Here is a 14,565-nt window from a genome sequence, read left to right as displayed (position 1 = left end):
GTCATCATGGGGGTTTGATTTATCGCGCTTAATCCACTCTTTTGATACCTATCGTCCTCTACAATATCATGCCCCGCGACCCAGAAACAGCCAGCTACAGGGTAAGGAGTTCTTTTTGCCCACTCGCCTGCTACATGTTAATCCTACCAGTTCAACCATACGATGCTCCGCATCAAGGACCCCAAGGTGTCTTTGCAGTTCTATCAAGAGGTAGGACTTCTTCAATTCTCCGCTTGTCAGATCATGACCCTAATAACGACAATGGTTATCAGATCCTTGGGATGGAATTGCAAGATAGTACGATCAATTATCTTATCAGCTATGCGTGATCAACTCTAATCGACTCGTATACAGAGCATGACGGCGGCGATTTCACTCTCTATTTCTTGGCATATAATCATGAAGGGGCCGAGTTGAGTCTCGACGAGAAAAAGAGATCAAGGTTCGCACGTGAAGGTACGATATCAATTTACAAATTCCTTGGCTAGCAAGTATTCACTGCATGAGAATTTGTCCAGGCATCTTGGAATTGACGCACAATCATGGCACTGAATCCGACGCCAACTTCCAAGGTTATGCTAGTGGAAACACGGATCCTGGTCGTGGATTTGGACATATCGCTATAACCGTCGATGATGTTGAAAAAGCTTGCGAGCGTTTTGAAAAACTCAATGTCCCTTTCAAGAAGAGGCTCACTGACGGAAAAATGAAGAACATCGCTTTTATTTTGGATCCTGATGGGTGAGTATTTATGGAACATAGCACATCGTATTTTTTCATGACCCTAATATGTTTGCTAGTTACTGGGTAGAGGTCGTTGGAAACACTGTGAAGCTATAAGGGAAAAATGAGTGAGTATCCTCTATTTTATTGTGGCGTATGTACCAAGAATGTGGGCTTTCAATTAAAGTTGTGAGCGTGGAAATGAGTCATTGGTCTATTTATGTATTCATTGATTTCTTCACCTCTGTTCTCGTCCTCCATGAACTACCGCGTAGCACCTCACTCAGTGAGGATATTTTGACCTTTTCCTTTGGGTCTTGACCTGCGGAACTCTTAATCTGTATAACTGAAAATGGGTGTGAAATCCCTTTGGACGCTTTTGACCCCAGTGGGTCGGCCCATTCTGTGAGTGTGTGTGTGTGCCCAACCATAAATGCTTTCGTTACTATTTCGACTTACGAATACATACAAGTCTCGAGACAGTCGAAGGAAAAACTATGGCTATTGATTCCAGTATCTGGATATACCAATTCCAAGCGACTATGCGCGATAAAGAAGGACGAGGACTCGTGAATGCTCACGTTTTAGGTTTCTTACGACGTATCACCAAGTTGTTGTTTTATGGTATTAAACCGGTTTTCGTGTTTGATGGAGGTGCACCGGTGATTAAAAGGGCTACTTTGAGTGAGAGGAAGAAGAAGAAGAGCGGTGCTGTGTTGAGTCATGCGAGGATTGCGGAGAGGTTGTTGGCGGCTCAGTTGAGGAAGGAGGCTTTGAGTCATGCTCAGTTGAGTTATTCTTATTGTTTTTGCGTTTTTTATAAATTTACTTAGAGGTGGTTGTAGGAGCAGGAAATCGTCGAAAGGAAAAGGCAAGGCAAAGGAAATTGACGACGATGTTAATGTGGTGTACCTTGAAGATATAGATGATTCTATTCCCAAAGCTCCCAAACGGCCTCCACCCTCTACTGAGAAGAAGAATAAATACCAAGACCACGATCCCTATCGCCTTCCCGAAGTGAATCTAGATGAAGCCGTAGCCAAAGCCACACGAACCACCATTCCCGATCCAAGGCTCGCCACCGAAGACGAACTTCGTGATTTCATCGAACAAATGCGACCCGAAGATTTCGATATCACATCTCCCGAATTTCGTGAACTGCCTACTGAAGTTCAATATGAAATTATCGGTGATTTGAGGTTGAAGTCAAGGCAGACTTCGCATGCGAGGTTGCAGAGGATGTTACGGTTGGCGCCTACTCCTATGGATTTTTCGAAGCAGCAGATTGTCAATTTGAAGCAACGGAATTCGTTGACGCAACAGTTGTTGGTGACGACTGATAGTATTGGGAATGCTCATATTACTATACCGGTGCGAATTGCGAGTGAGAGGAACAGGGAGTATGTTTTGACGAAGAATGAGGGTGTTGATGGAGGGTGGGTGCTTGCGATTCAGGACAAGACGGGGGTGGCACCTGAGAAACCCATTCTCATTGATGTCGAGGAAGAGGCGGCTGCTGAGAAGGGGAAAGATCCAGGTGAGGATAAAAGAAAGGGTCAAGGAAACGAGAACGAGAACGAGGATGAGGATGAGGACGCTGATATGGAGGAAGTTGATACGTGAGTATCAAGATAGGCCTCCAATCGCACACGCTTAAGTATATTTACTAGGGGCGACGTCGTGGACCCGGACTTGCGTCGATACCAGAGAGAAATGGCACTTTCAGCCATTGCAGCACGATATTCACCCAAGAAGCTGGCTCCGCTTACTACCAAACCAATCAAAAGCACAACGTCCAAACCATTGTTCGATCTCGATGTAGACGATGAAGACGCAGAAGCCATTGGTCAAGCTATTCAACAAATGAAAGATGCGGAAGATGCTGAAGTCGATCGGCAGGCCATGGAACAGTTTGAGGATGACGAAGATGAAGCACTGGCGCTTGCTATTCAACAATCATTAGATCAAACTAAACTGGGCTCCCATTCGACAACGCCCAAAGCATCGCCGTCGAAACTTCCCCAGGAATCACCCAGATCTCTTGGCTTTCCTAATGCCAGGCGACCCTCACCAGAGGTAGACATTTTCACTCCTTCAGGCTTGGAAACAGCCTTAGCCTTTGCTGGGACTGGCTCGCCTAAAAAGAAGTTAGGATATAGCGTGTCTGGGACGAAGGTTGGGGTCAAGGCCTCGTTCGGGATGCCCTCATTACTTTCGTCTTCGCGAACGCTTTCGACTCGAATCACAACCTCCAAAAACGGAGAAGACATTCGCAGTCGGCCGATTGGAGAATCGTCATCTTCCTCTTCTGGACTTTCAGCTGTGGCAGCCGATTCCGAAGATGACGACATGGAAGAGGTTGATATTCCTATACCTACAGCTTCCGAGGACAAGGAAGCAAAGATGCCCTCAAATGAATCACCGTCCCAGCCACCCGCAGAATATGAGGAAAGTGGAGACGAGGATATGGAGGAAGTGGAAGCTGTTGTACCTGATCTAGCATTACTTGCGGAGGAACCCCTGGTGCAGCCCAGCTCGCCGAATCTTCTCCGAGCTTCACCTGAAGTAACTCCGCCTCTAGAATACCACGAAGCACCCCCATCTGTGTCATCTATACTGCCACCTCCACAAGGGCATGATTTCACAGTAGCAAGGGAGGACCCTTCAAGTGGTACATTTTCGACAGGAGATATTGTCTCTCACGAGCCAGAGCATGAAGCTGAACTAGGAAACTCGAGAATCGAACCCGTAGACGAACAGGAGCCTTGGGATGCTGCACATGAAATAGATCCCAATGCCGAAGAAGGAGAATATGCTAGGTTCCTCTCGCAGGTCAAAGGGAGAAACTTAAATGATGTGCAAAAGGAGATTGACGATGAGATCAAAATTTTGAATGACCAGAGAAAAGCTGCCATGAGAGACTCTGAAGACATAACACAACAAATGATATCTCAAATTATGGTGAGTTCCGGCATACAACAATATTTATCTGATCATGTACTCAATAGACGATGTTGAGGTTGTTTGGTATACCATATATCACAGCCCCGATGGAAGCTGAGGCGCAGTGTGCGGAACTAGTCTCTCTAGGTCTTGTCGATGGTGTGATCACGGATGATTCCGATGTCTTTCTCTTCGGTGCACAGAGGGTATACAAGAATATGTTCAATCAGTCCAAAACGGTTGAACTTTTTCTCCTAAGCGATCTTGAGAGAGAGTTGGGTTTGGACAGGGACACCCTGGTCAGATTGGCCTATCTGTTAGGCAGCGATTATACTGATGGGCTCAGTGGTGTTGGTCCTGTGGTGGCCATGGAACTTTTAAAGGAGTTTCCAAACAAAGAGGGGCTACATAGGTTTGCTGATTGGTGGAGGAGGGTACAGGAAGGAAAGGACAAGGAAGAAGAGAGTAATACCAAAACTAGAAGACAATTCGTGAGTGAATTCAAAGTCTGCTACCTAACAAATATTCATTTCCATCAGAAGAAGAAATTTAAGGACCTTTACTTACCGTCTGATTGGCCCAATCCTGCTGTGGTCAGTCCATTTAAGAAAAAATACCAGACCCATACTAATAGCCATGGCGATAGCGCGATGCTTACTATCATCCGGCAGTCGATAGTTCAGAAGAGCCTTTCAAATGGGGCCTCCCTGATCTAGACGCTCTTCGTGCGTTCTTCAACCAGGAGCTTGGTTGGGGACAAACAAAGGTTGACGAGCTCCTGTTACCTATTATCCAAAAGATGAATCGAAGGCGCAACAACGCTTCCAGCACAACTGCAGGAATACAAAACAGTCTTTTAGATTGGGTTAATGTTCATGCGGGAAACAATCCGTCTGGAAACATGGCGCCCCGAAAGAAAGAAGTCTATTCAAGCCGTCGTTTACAACAGGTCGTGACAGAATTTAGAAAAAGGAAACAGAGTGGCTCAGTTGGCTCAAGCCAAAGTGAAAGGCTTAACAGCGACGAGGAAGAGGATAGCGCACCTGTGAAGAAGCAGAGGAAAACAACGAGAGCAAGAGGAGGAAAGGCTGGAAGAGGAAGAGGAGGCAAGCCAATTGCAAGTCGCGGAAAGAGAAAGAAGGCTAAAGATGACGACGATGACGATGCTTATACCGAGGAAGATAGTAGTGGTGTAAATGATAACGAACCTCAAGAGGTTATTCCCGAAAGCGAAGGGAAGCCGCGCCCAAGACCACGCCGTAAATATTTTGGAGCGTAATGCTCAAGACGACGAAGATCCTTCAGAATAGATATGATCTACGTATCTATCTCATATTTATTCCTTGATTCATTTTTGGACCCTTCTGGCACTTGTACATACTATCGTCCGCTCGAAAGTCAACCTTTTATCAGTTGACGCAACAAGTCGCAGCTAGCGCAGCGAGGCCGTTACCATCGTTACAGTTTCATCACAAAGAGAGCTTTTGCGTCACGTCGCTCTGCTCTTTCGACATTCCGAGAAAGTCGCGTCTCGTCGTGTCTTCGAACCACCGAGGAATGAGAGGGCCCGGGTGAGGCAAAGAAGTGGTCTGATGCTTTTCAAAGTTTGCAAAGAACTGTCTACTCACAGCGATTATCGCCTGGAGCAAAAGCTTGCCAACCATTGTTGCCCATGAACGAATCGGTGGAATTGATGATATCGCATCACCCAACTCGGTCTGTATGCTCGAGTGTGACTTCGCCAATCCTGCACTTGTCGTGATTGTGGAGCCGACTGATGCAGATTAACGCAGCCAGCAAGGGGAGTCGAAACTGCTCGGGCTTAGGATGGTCGGCGCTGTCGCATTCCTGGAAATCAATACAAGGATAGCTGAGCATATGACCTCCGGTACAAGTGTCGATGGAGAGGCGGTTCGAAACGGCTTGAGTTCGCCAGCCTTGAGCATTTTAATTCAGCTTCATTGACGACAACACAAGAAAGGAAGTGCGGGCAACGGAGCTTCATATCAAGTATATTTGGTATCCCAAATCATCGTCAGCGTCTTCCGCAAGCTTGAGCAATCCGCTGTGGCCAATTTGCCTGAGAAGGCATTTTCGAAGTTTGTCCGTATATCATATCTTGTGGAAAAACTGGGCGAGAGGAAGGTGATTGGAATTGGCAGTAGGTTGGCAGGCAGAAATGCCGTCGAGGACGTCCAAACGGTTGCATGTCTTACTGAGAGAGCGCGCATGATCTGCGAGGTAATGTTTCTCGGTGCTCTTGTCCTGCAAGGCATAAAGCTCGCTCCAGATCGGGATCCTGGAGTTTAGCATGGAAGTCTGCTTCGGTACCAACGACAGTGGGCATCACTCCAGGGACGGCGTCCCCGGTATAGAGGACCTCGAACGTGAAGTCGTAGATCTCCTTCCAATTGCTTGGGGTTGGATTTGGCTGCAAGAGCATTGGCAGCAGCAGACTTGACCTCAATGTGGTCGATTATCGTACCAATTTTGAGGATCTTGGAAGAGGACGACTTCGAAGGCGTCGTTGCGCTGGTAGGAACTGAGAACCGTAATGGCGTGGCTCTGGTCAGCCTGATGAGCAGGAATATCAGCGATGAGAGGGGCCATTTTGCATACAGGTTGGAATAGAAGCAGATCAACTACGTCTGTGACCGCGCCATGATGCATGGATGCATGTGTGATAAGGGCACCGTCCCCTCGTAGACGTTGGATTCAAGGCAAAGATGGGCAGATCCGGAAGAAAAGGTGATATTGGGATAATTGAAGTTGCGGTTGTGTTTCCGTAGTCCTGTTCGATACAAAAAGAAACCCCTTCATAGCACTAGCCAAAGTTGTCTCTTTTTATTTTTCTATTTGAGCTGGTTTGGAAACAAACGACTGTGCCTGAAGATTAAGAGCTGAGGCCTTGAGGCTTCAAAGGGTGAAATAATCAATTTAGTCGTGCTCACCTGCACCTGAGACATAATTGGAATTGCAGAGTGTAGGACACACATTGCGTACCGGTAACACAACCGCAGGGCAAGATGAAGATGAAGAATGATGTATGTCATCCCTATGACCTGCAACGGTCAATATACTAGGTTCATGGCCAGCGGCGCAAGTTATCAGATTTGGGGGATCGAAGCGTGGGGCTTAGAAGATAACACTCCTGCAAAAGCTCGGTCGCCATATTCAATAGATACACTCCGTTCGAAATGTTTGGAGTGGAAATTTCAATATCTCATTGAATTTGAACACCGAGGACGGTGACCTGAATCGACGCGAAGGATTGCGTCGACTTATCGCAGTCACCCGTCAAGAGGATATGGATGCCTTTAGCCGCTTCTTGCTGCCTCTTTAACAAGGAAGAGAGGGGGGGTTTGAACTCCATTATCATGACCTGATAAGTACATGTCTAGGGTAAAAAAAAAACAGATAGATACAGCGGTCACGTAGCTGACTTATCAACGGTGCTCGTACTGCTCTCTTGGACCTTGTTGGTATTAGACTTGACGGCATGCTCATAACTGCCAAAGCCTAACGACTCTTGTATTTTATCCTCGGGTGCATCAGGTTCTAAATGGCCTCTAGCATTCCGACGAGCCCTTAGACATAGAATGAGTCAAGTTGATTTACCAGATACGTTGAAAATTGACTTACCGGAAAAAAGTGTACGACAGAACGACATCCTCCACATCCCTACATGCTGGGTCCTCGAGCATGTCTTTGTCGATAAAGAAAAGTAGTGGCATGTCTACTTCTTCTCCAGCTGATAATTTCTGCTCCTCGAAACAGAAACATTCCACCTTGGAGAAATAAGGTGCAATCTTGCATTTTTGTATCGTATTAGAACGATATCAAGTCGGTCTAGTAACAAGAACGTACCCTATCTGGCGTCACATTATACGTCGCAATCCCAATTATATCTTCTTTCGACTTATTTTTCGCGACGTAAAAAGCCAAACTCGATTCTCCCGGAAGGACATTAACGTATTTCTGTTGGGGAGTGAAGGACCAAGGGAGCTGTTCAGATCGGTCCGCATTGAAATGGACTTTTATCCGATGTGCGCTCTCGACTGGAACAAGCCTGGACGGTTCGAAACGGCCACTGCCCACATTCGGTGTTCCAGCAAAACCTGTTGCAGCGCAAAACATACGATACAGAGGGACAGCGGCATAAGTTACACCAAGACCTGCTACAATCTTTTTCCATGCAATGTAAATTGTTGGGTGAATGAATCGAAGAATTTTTTAAAAAAACTTACTACAGCAGTGGTATATAATAAAAGTGCGCGATTCTTTTCTGCATAAACTTGTTCGCGTGTCTTTCGAGGTCTATTGGGCGGTATTTGTCCCGAAGAAGCTAACCGAGAGCGAACAAGTGGAGGCCGGAATGTAATTGGATGACGGAGCAAATTAGGTGTCAGTGAAGAACGTCGAAGGCATGTCTGTAATCAACTCAGTCCAAGAAACGTTGCAAGATTTCGAGAAAAGAACTGGCCGTTGAGAGTGGACGAAGAAACGACATGGACTATCGGAAGTCGGAGACGGATTCAAAGTCCTGGCCGGACCACGTGCTATGCATCTTTCGGCCTTTCCGTTTCACCACCATCGGTCCATCGCCGACAATGTCCTCCTCCACTAACCAGACATCGTCAGACTCTAAGAAACAGTCCACAGATGATATAGAGAAGCTACTCAATCGAGAGGCGTCAGCTTTCCAACGTGAAGTCGAAGTGGAACGAATCCTCAAGGCCTTCAAGCTCAAGTACGTCTCTCGTAAATAGTCTAATTGGAAATTCCTTGAGTTTGAACTTTCTATCTAGCGCTTATGATATTCTAGACCTTGACGTTGCAGCTACCCCCGAGGATATTAAGAAGAAGTACAGGCAACTGTCGTTATGTACGTGCGGTATTTCACTTATTCTGCGCTGGCCGCTGATTGATTCTTTCAGTTATCCACCCGGACAAAGCACAACATGCTCGCGCCCCAGAAGCTTTCGATATTCTAAAGAAGGTACATATCGTTTGAATGCTTGCTTTCACACTTCGGTTGTTGAACATATCCACAAACAGGCCGAATCAGAGCTCTCTGACAAAAATAAGCGTGAGGAGCTCGATGCAATAATGAATCAAGCTCGTATCGAAATACTCAAATCTTACAACCTACCCACCACTTTGGCCCATAACGACCCAAGTTTGAGGGATATAGTGAAACCGAGTTTCAGGGTTCGCGTACGGGCTAGAGCGAAGGACATACTTATTGAAGAAGAGGTGAGAAGACGAAAGTAAGTCTGTGATTTGTTACAGCGAGGTGGGTGACTTGACCGGAGTGTTTTTTTACCTAGGGCTATCAGGCTGAATCTAGCCAATGAAGGCCTGGAAGCAAGGAAAAAAGATGAAGAAGTCGCGTCCAGGAAACGTAAAGTGGAAGAAGACAAACAATGGGAGGGTAGGCTCTCTCACTTTATTCTCTCTCAGTCCCAACCGTTGATAACGACTCTACAGAGAACCGAGAACAGCGTGTAGACAGCTGGCGTTCCTTTGCCAGCAACAAAGACGGCCGCAAGAAGAAAAAGTCCAAAGTAGCCATTCTTGGTTGAACGGGTAACAACGAAGCATAAACTCTCTTTACCAGGTAATACCCATCAAGTTCACGCATCCCTCGCCCACAGGAACACGGACGTATAGTGTTGTAGATTCTTTTTGTTTCCTGTCCAATCATGGTTGTATGTATGTATCATTAATTTGTTTTGTTTCCTCTCTTTCCCTGATGCGACGAAGCAATCATTCTGCTGGTACAAAGACTTGTAGCGGGCGATAAAGTTAAGTACGACTCGTTTGCCTCATCCCGGGCTGATGCTGCTGTCAGGTATATATCACTTTAAAGACCAAGTCTCCAAATTTGCCTAGTACGACCGCGCGACCACTTTTTAAGATGCTCATTTTCTCTAAGGTTTGTTATCACCATCCTATTGACGACGGATCGTGTTTGTGCCTGATACGATTATGCCCTGGCGATGCTGGGGCATATACACGGTTTTGGAACTTTTCCAGCTTTCCCACCTACATATCTCTTGTCAGCAATTTGTGGGTCCGAAGTACATCTGGAACTCAGTAAGAACGCACGCAATAACAAGGATAAGGATTTGCCTACGTATCCTACGCTCTGTAACCATACAAAAAATATACACGTTTTATTCCTGCACTCCGGCATCCTCAATCCTCATCCGAGAGTTCAATGACATCCCCCCCTCCAAACTCTCCCCTTGAAGCACCACCTTGAGTATTTGAAACTTTTCTCTTCACATGCCTCGTCATCACAGGCACATTCTCCTTATCATACTCATCTTCATCCTGCCAATAAATACCATCATCATCATCATCATCATCATCATAATCATCAGCAATAGGACCATCTTCATCTTCATCAGAGTCGGCAATGAACAACGGCATTGCGCGAGCGGGATTGATAGGTGGTGGAGGTGACAAGCCAGCAGAATCATCAGACTCAATTTCGATGACATCTTTAGTTTGACTCGTCCGTGGTTGTGAAGAAAGTGAACGTCTCGGTAAAGGTTTGATAGGTCTCGTTGACATCACCATGTCTCTCCCTTTCCCCTTCCCTATTCCTGTTCCTTGGGTCATTTGCGTAGCATTATGATGAGCCAATGCTTCTCGTTGTTGTCGTAAAAATTCAGGATCAGAATATGTCGCAAATTGAAGTTCGTCAAGATTGGCGCGGATGTCAGGGTCAAGTTCTATGCTATCCCGGCGTGGACGGGTAGAATTATGATTGTTCGAAGGGGGCGATGAATCTTTTTCTTTGTTTTTGCCTTTGTTCTGAGAGCCCGCAAATGATTGAGAGAGTCCCGGGGTGAAGGAGACGATCTCAATAGAGTCTTCTTGAAATAATGACCGCGATACAGGTGACTTTTTACTTCTCGTTGATGAAGAGGGTCCAGCAATATTTGCAGACGGGGCGGAAGTTGACGAACTACTTGCCACTGGAGGGACAATGGATGGTAGTGCAGGTGGAGGAAGATTCTCGTTATTCTCTTCAGCTGCAACAAATAAATCGATACTATCGAATTGGTTGAAAAGAGCCTCTGAGTCGTTGTCGTCATCGTCAGCAGGGGGCGGGGGTACTTGGGAAGCTTGTGCCGAGGTAAGATTCAGATTGAATCCATTTAGACTCGTGGATACAGGATCGCTTGCGGTAGGGTTACTTGAACTTGAGAAGTAGGGAGACACGGAATGATTCGGTGATACGAGAGTGGCGGAAGATGAAGTAGAAGCTTGAGTCGCGGTGTTGGAAGGGACCTTTCGTCGGAGTGGCTCAAGATTTGCATCATCGTTGTAACGTGGGTTGATTGGCTCGAGGGGTGGAGAGATCTCACGTAGAGGAGAGCGCGCGGGATGTGCCACTAGGGTAGGTTCATTTTCTGGCGCGTGAACTGGCTCCAGAGGTAGACTGAAAAAAGGCTTTAGCTATGGAGACAGAAGACATGCAGAGACATACTTACCCCATACGAAATCGTAGTCCACGCGCAAAATCCATCTTTTGGAGGGCTTCCCGATCAGCAGTTTGATATCCTAAGAGTTCCACTGAATTCTGCTCCAGGAATGCGATACCATGTCGTATGACCGGATTTTTAAGAAGCATCTAAAGTTGATCAACAAGTTGTATATAAGAGCCAGAATGTTAAAGAGTACTTTATAACCGAGTTGTGTCTGCCCTAAGATAATTTCAGGTATTGGTCTGAACTCGATAGCATTTATGGTGGTCGAGCCGTCTGATAGGTCAAATCGTAACATTCCTCTTGGGTACCTGGGCACAGGACCCTCTCCTTCCACCTCGAGGTCGGCTTCGTCCTCTCCACCATCTTCTGTCTGTCCAAGACGCATGCGCTCTTCACGTGTCGCGCGGATCTGTTCGAGTTGATATGCACTCGTTCCGATTTCGGTGATGGCAACGATTTCAACGAGGATTGGGGTCCCACCGAGGTACGAGTTGGCCTGTGCGCTATTGGTCTGCGTGACACCGATAGGGATGCCAGTCCCTTGAAGCATAGAGTCTGTGAGATCTGACTGGAGAAGCTGAGCCACGACATCGTCTAGAAACTTTTGGGAGGTCGGATCAGCGCCTGGCAAGCTGGTGAGCCACTCGTAGCAGCCCTGGAGCCATTCCTGGAGAACGATGAGCGAAAGCAAGAGAAATACAAGGCTTGTCAGCGCACTGGGTCTACTTTTGGGCGGGGATAGCGGTTGTCGAGATACTGGGCAACGCGTGCGAGCTGGGCCATGGCTTGCCTTCACTGATCAATCCTGCGCGTCGACGCGTTCAATGAATATCAGTCACATGATCTAATACATTTAGATTCTGAGCTTAAGAAAGAATTCCAAAACTCGAGTTCATTTCATAGACAATTTCTATATGGTTTCGGAACCTTTATGTTGATATCAAACTAGTGTTATAAGATTCATGAGGAGAAGAGAAAATTGGGAACTTCTAGTGGCCTATGAGCAATGAATTGAGCAACGAACAACATGACCCACTTCTCTTGGATCCGACCCTCATGCGGTGGCTCATGCGCTCGAGGTCGTACTCGTCTCTGCCCCGCCTCCCCGTGCCAGACCTTCATAAAACCTTGGACAGATACCTCACCTCCATCCAACCTTTCTTGCATGACTCAGAACCGTCATTCTCAGCCGCATATCAGCTCAGAAAACAATGGGCCGATGACTTTCACTCTGGCATCGGCTCAGTGCTTCAAGAAAGGCTTCTTGGTACGAGTGTTGAGCCCATGACACTTTCCGACTCATTGACGGCGCATAGCGCTGGACAAGGTTTCTCCCAACAACTGGCTTGATGACAACTTCTGGATTCAAAAGGCCTACCACGAATGGCGCATGCCCTTGGTCGTCAATTCTAATTGGTGGCTAGCCTTCTACGACGACAATCTCATTCCCCAAAATGCTCGGACAGTTCCCCAACCCGAGAAGGACATGGCTGGTGCCACCACCTGGCAACTTCGACGCGCTGCATGGCTTATCCATCGTACGCTGGAATTTGTGGACAACCTACACGGGTAAGTGTGCCCCTATAGTCTTCTGCGATCGCTTTTTGACGTGCTGCAGTCAAGAATCAGAGCCGCAGCCGGACACAACGCGAACCGGCATTTGGCTCCGCGACAGTACCTCGAAAATGTTTAACATCGCTCGTATTCCCCAACTCGGCTGTGATACCCTCTCAATCCCTCCCCCCCAACCCCACTCCCTCGCCGCTCGGTCTATTCTTGTCATGTTCCACAATTTCTGTTATACTATACCCGTATATTCCCCAATCGGTGAATTGGCTTCTCCAAATGACATATACTGCAGACTTCGAAGAGTCATTGTCGATACCGGTAAAAGAATCAAATCAGGCGAACAAGCATTCCCTATTGGTGTTCTCAGCTCAGATGATAGAGATATGTGGGCCAAGGTACGCTTTGTATACACCCAGTCTAAAATCTACCCACACCCGTTTACAGAACCTCTCCTACCTTCTTTCGCTTTCTCCAGAGAATAAATCATCACACGACCGTCTCCTCGCCAGTGTAATGGCTGTCAGTCTTGACCACGAAAGCTACGAGCTATCGCCCGCTTCTACCTCATCTCATCCTCGTTCAGATACCCAGTCCACTCTTGATTCGCACCTCCACTCTATCCGTTCAACACCTTCCAACTTTTCCAACCGCTTCTTTGATAAACCATATACCCTCCTCGTAGACCCCCTCGCCCGAGCAGGAGCAACCGGCGAACACTCTCCTTGCGACGCTCTCGTACCAAGCATCGTAGCGGAATACAGTATTGTTCAAGGAGTCGAAGAAGAGGCTTTTGACTCGGCTGAAGTTCCCGAAGCCGCTACGCGTATTAATGATGAGGACGGCTTCGTCCCCATCAACTGGGTTGCAGATAACAAACTCTGGAATGAATGCCACGAAGCCAAACGTCGTTCGGTAGCCGTAATACAAGACTCGGACTACAGCGTGTTCTGGTTCGACGACTATGGCTCCGATTGGATCAAAAATTCCGGTAGGCTTTATCCCGTTCCCTCTTCGCATTTCGCGAACTGACCCATCTCATCAAGCCAAACTCTCACCGGACGCTTATATCCAAATGGCACTTCAACTCGCGTGGTACAGGACCCGAAATAGTTTCACCGCGACCTACGAAACCGTGCTCACCCGCATGTTCAAGCGCGGCCGCACAGAAACTCTTCGCAGCTACACAAACGACAGTCGTACATGGATACTAGCCATGTCCGACTCTCATCTTCCTGTATGTAGGTTCCATCCGATGGCATGTGCCATAGTCACCATTGTCACAGGTACAACAACAGTACGAGCTCCTCAAGAAAGCAGTTTCCACACATACCAACCTCACTCGTCAAGCAGCCACCGGCCGCGGGATTGATCGACACCTCCTCGGTCTTCGTCTAATGCTCAAACCTTCGGATCCAAAACCTCCACTTTTCACCGATCCCCTCTTTTCGCAGAGTCAAGAATGGAAACTCAGTACGAGTGGTCTCAGTGCGGGACATTGGTTCAAGGGGACTGGATTTGGATCACAATTCAATGATGGTTATGGAATAAATTGTAAATACCTTTTTCTTTCTTTCTCTGAATCATGCTGATTCTATGGAACTCAAGATCTTGCCGCTCCTGGAATGATCAAATTTGGTATAGAGTCCAAGTTCTCTAGCTCTTCATCTTCAACCTACTTGTTCAAGAATGCTATAGCTGATGCATTAAAGGAAATGAGAGGAATCTGTCAAGCTGGAATGGTACCCATAGAAGAACATCCTATTAGAACTCACTTGTAACTTGTATTCATTAGTGCTCAAGAGTACTACTCATCACTCATCACTCT

At 47.0% G+C, this 14,565-nt stretch overlaps 8 protein-coding genes across 8 annotated transcripts; 4 read left to right on the top strand and 4 right to left on the bottom strand.

Moving 5' to 3' along the window:
* Window positions 1-49: 49 nt before the first annotated feature.
* On the top strand, window positions 50-840 carry AGABI2DRAFT_201037 (hypothetical protein; the record flags this gene model as incomplete). The annotated part of the gene is made up of 6 exons (XM_006459032.1): window positions 50-101; window positions 151-210; window positions 273-297; window positions 355-456; window positions 519-741; window positions 801-840. The coding sequence occupies exons 1-6, from the start codon at window positions 69-71 to the stop codon at window positions 838-840; spliced, it is 483 nt and encodes a 160-aa protein (XP_006459095.1). The 5' UTR covers window positions 50-68.
* Window positions 841-1,075: 235 nt separating this feature from the next.
* On the top strand, window positions 1,076-5,041 carry AGABI2DRAFT_217997 (hypothetical protein; the record flags this gene model as incomplete). The annotated part of the gene is made up of 8 exons (XM_006459031.1): window positions 1,076-1,128; window positions 1,196-1,510; window positions 1,575-2,220; window positions 2,278-2,342; window positions 2,394-3,684; window positions 3,732-4,157; window positions 4,206-4,259; window positions 4,313-5,041. 8 exons carry the CDS (start codon window positions 1,076-1,078, stop codon window positions 4,943-4,945), a joined length of 3,483 nt encoding a protein of 1,160 aa, XP_006459094.1. The 3' UTR covers window positions 4,946-5,041.
* A 94-nt stretch (window positions 5,042-5,135) lies between these two features.
* AGABI2DRAFT_149310 (hypothetical protein) lies at window positions 5,136-5,330 on the bottom strand (the record flags this gene model as incomplete). The annotated part of the gene is made up of 1 exon (XM_006459030.1): window positions 5,136-5,330. One exon carries the CDS (start codon window positions 5,328-5,330, stop codon window positions 5,136-5,138), a length of 195 nt encoding a protein of 64 aa, XP_006459093.1.
* Window positions 5,331-5,732: 402 nt separating this feature from the next.
* Window positions 5,733-5,996, bottom strand: AGABI2DRAFT_191156 (hypothetical protein; the record flags this gene model as incomplete). Its single annotated transcript, XM_006459029.1, has 1 exon — window positions 5,733-5,996. A coding segment is annotated over exon 1 (210 nt), but the record flags the coding sequence as incomplete, so codon positions are not given.
* Window positions 5,997-7,021: 1,025 nt separating this feature from the next.
* AGABI2DRAFT_201034 (hypothetical protein) lies at window positions 7,022-8,201 on the bottom strand. Its single transcript, XM_006459028.1, has 5 exons — window positions 8,150-8,201; window positions 7,914-8,096; window positions 7,534-7,851; window positions 7,309-7,475; window positions 7,022-7,253 (listed from the first exon to the last, which is right to left on the bottom strand). Exons 1-5 carry the CDS (start codon window positions 8,174-8,176, stop codon window positions 7,097-7,099), a joined length of 852 nt encoding a protein of 283 aa, XP_006459091.1. The 5' UTR covers window positions 8,177-8,201; the 3' UTR covers window positions 7,022-7,096.
* Window positions 8,202-8,276: 75 nt separating this feature from the next.
* Window positions 8,277-9,251, top strand: AGABI2DRAFT_66229 (hypothetical protein; the record flags this gene model as incomplete). Its single annotated transcript, XM_006459027.1, has 6 exons — window positions 8,277-8,416; window positions 8,475-8,551; window positions 8,604-8,665; window positions 8,725-8,936; window positions 8,997-9,100; window positions 9,157-9,251. 6 exons carry the CDS (start codon window positions 8,277-8,279, stop codon window positions 9,249-9,251), a joined length of 690 nt encoding a protein of 229 aa, XP_006459090.1.
* A 616-nt stretch (window positions 9,252-9,867) lies between these two features.
* AGABI2DRAFT_177171 (hypothetical protein) lies at window positions 9,868-11,954 on the bottom strand (the record flags this gene model as incomplete). The annotated part of the gene is made up of 4 exons (XM_006459026.1): window positions 9,868-11,122; window positions 11,175-11,314; window positions 11,365-11,838; window positions 11,889-11,954. The coding sequence occupies 4 exons, from the start codon at window positions 11,952-11,954 to the stop codon at window positions 9,868-9,870; spliced, it is 1,935 nt and encodes a 644-aa protein (XP_006459089.1).
* A 285-nt stretch (window positions 11,955-12,239) lies between these two features.
* AGABI2DRAFT_66041 (hypothetical protein) lies at window positions 12,240-14,518 on the top strand (the record flags this gene model as incomplete). Its single annotated transcript, XM_006459025.1, has 7 exons — window positions 12,240-12,438; window positions 12,488-12,740; window positions 12,790-13,135; window positions 13,185-13,728; window positions 13,784-13,974; window positions 14,024-14,291; window positions 14,346-14,518. The coding sequence occupies 7 exons, from the start codon at window positions 12,240-12,242 to the stop codon at window positions 14,516-14,518; spliced, it is 1,974 nt and encodes a 657-aa protein (XP_006459088.1).
* Between the last annotated feature and the right edge of the window lie 47 nt (window positions 14,519-14,565).

This window comes from Agaricus bisporus (genome assembly GCF_000300575.1).
Source record: "Agaricus bisporus var. bisporus H97 unplaced genomic scaffold AGABI2scaffold_3, whole genome shotgun sequence".
NCBI classification, from domain to species: domain Eukaryota; kingdom Fungi; phylum Basidiomycota; class Agaricomycetes; order Agaricales; family Agaricaceae; genus Agaricus; species Agaricus bisporus.
The sequence above is the reverse complement of the archived record's forward strand: the minus strand, read 5'-3'. Positions and strand labels throughout refer to the sequence as shown.

Coding starts and splice junctions, on each gene's coding strand:
- AGABI2DRAFT_201034 (XM_006459028.1), bottom strand. CDS start 8,176: ATGTCGTTTCTTCGTCCACTCTCAACG. Junction 7,852..7,913: donor TATTATATACCACTGCTGTA/GTAAGTTTTTTT, acceptor GCATGGAAAAAG/ATTGTAGCAGGTCTTGGTGT. Junction 7,254..7,308: donor CTGTCGTACACTTTTTTCCG/GTAAGTCAATTT, acceptor TCTATGTCTAAG/GGCTCGTCGGAATGCTAGAG.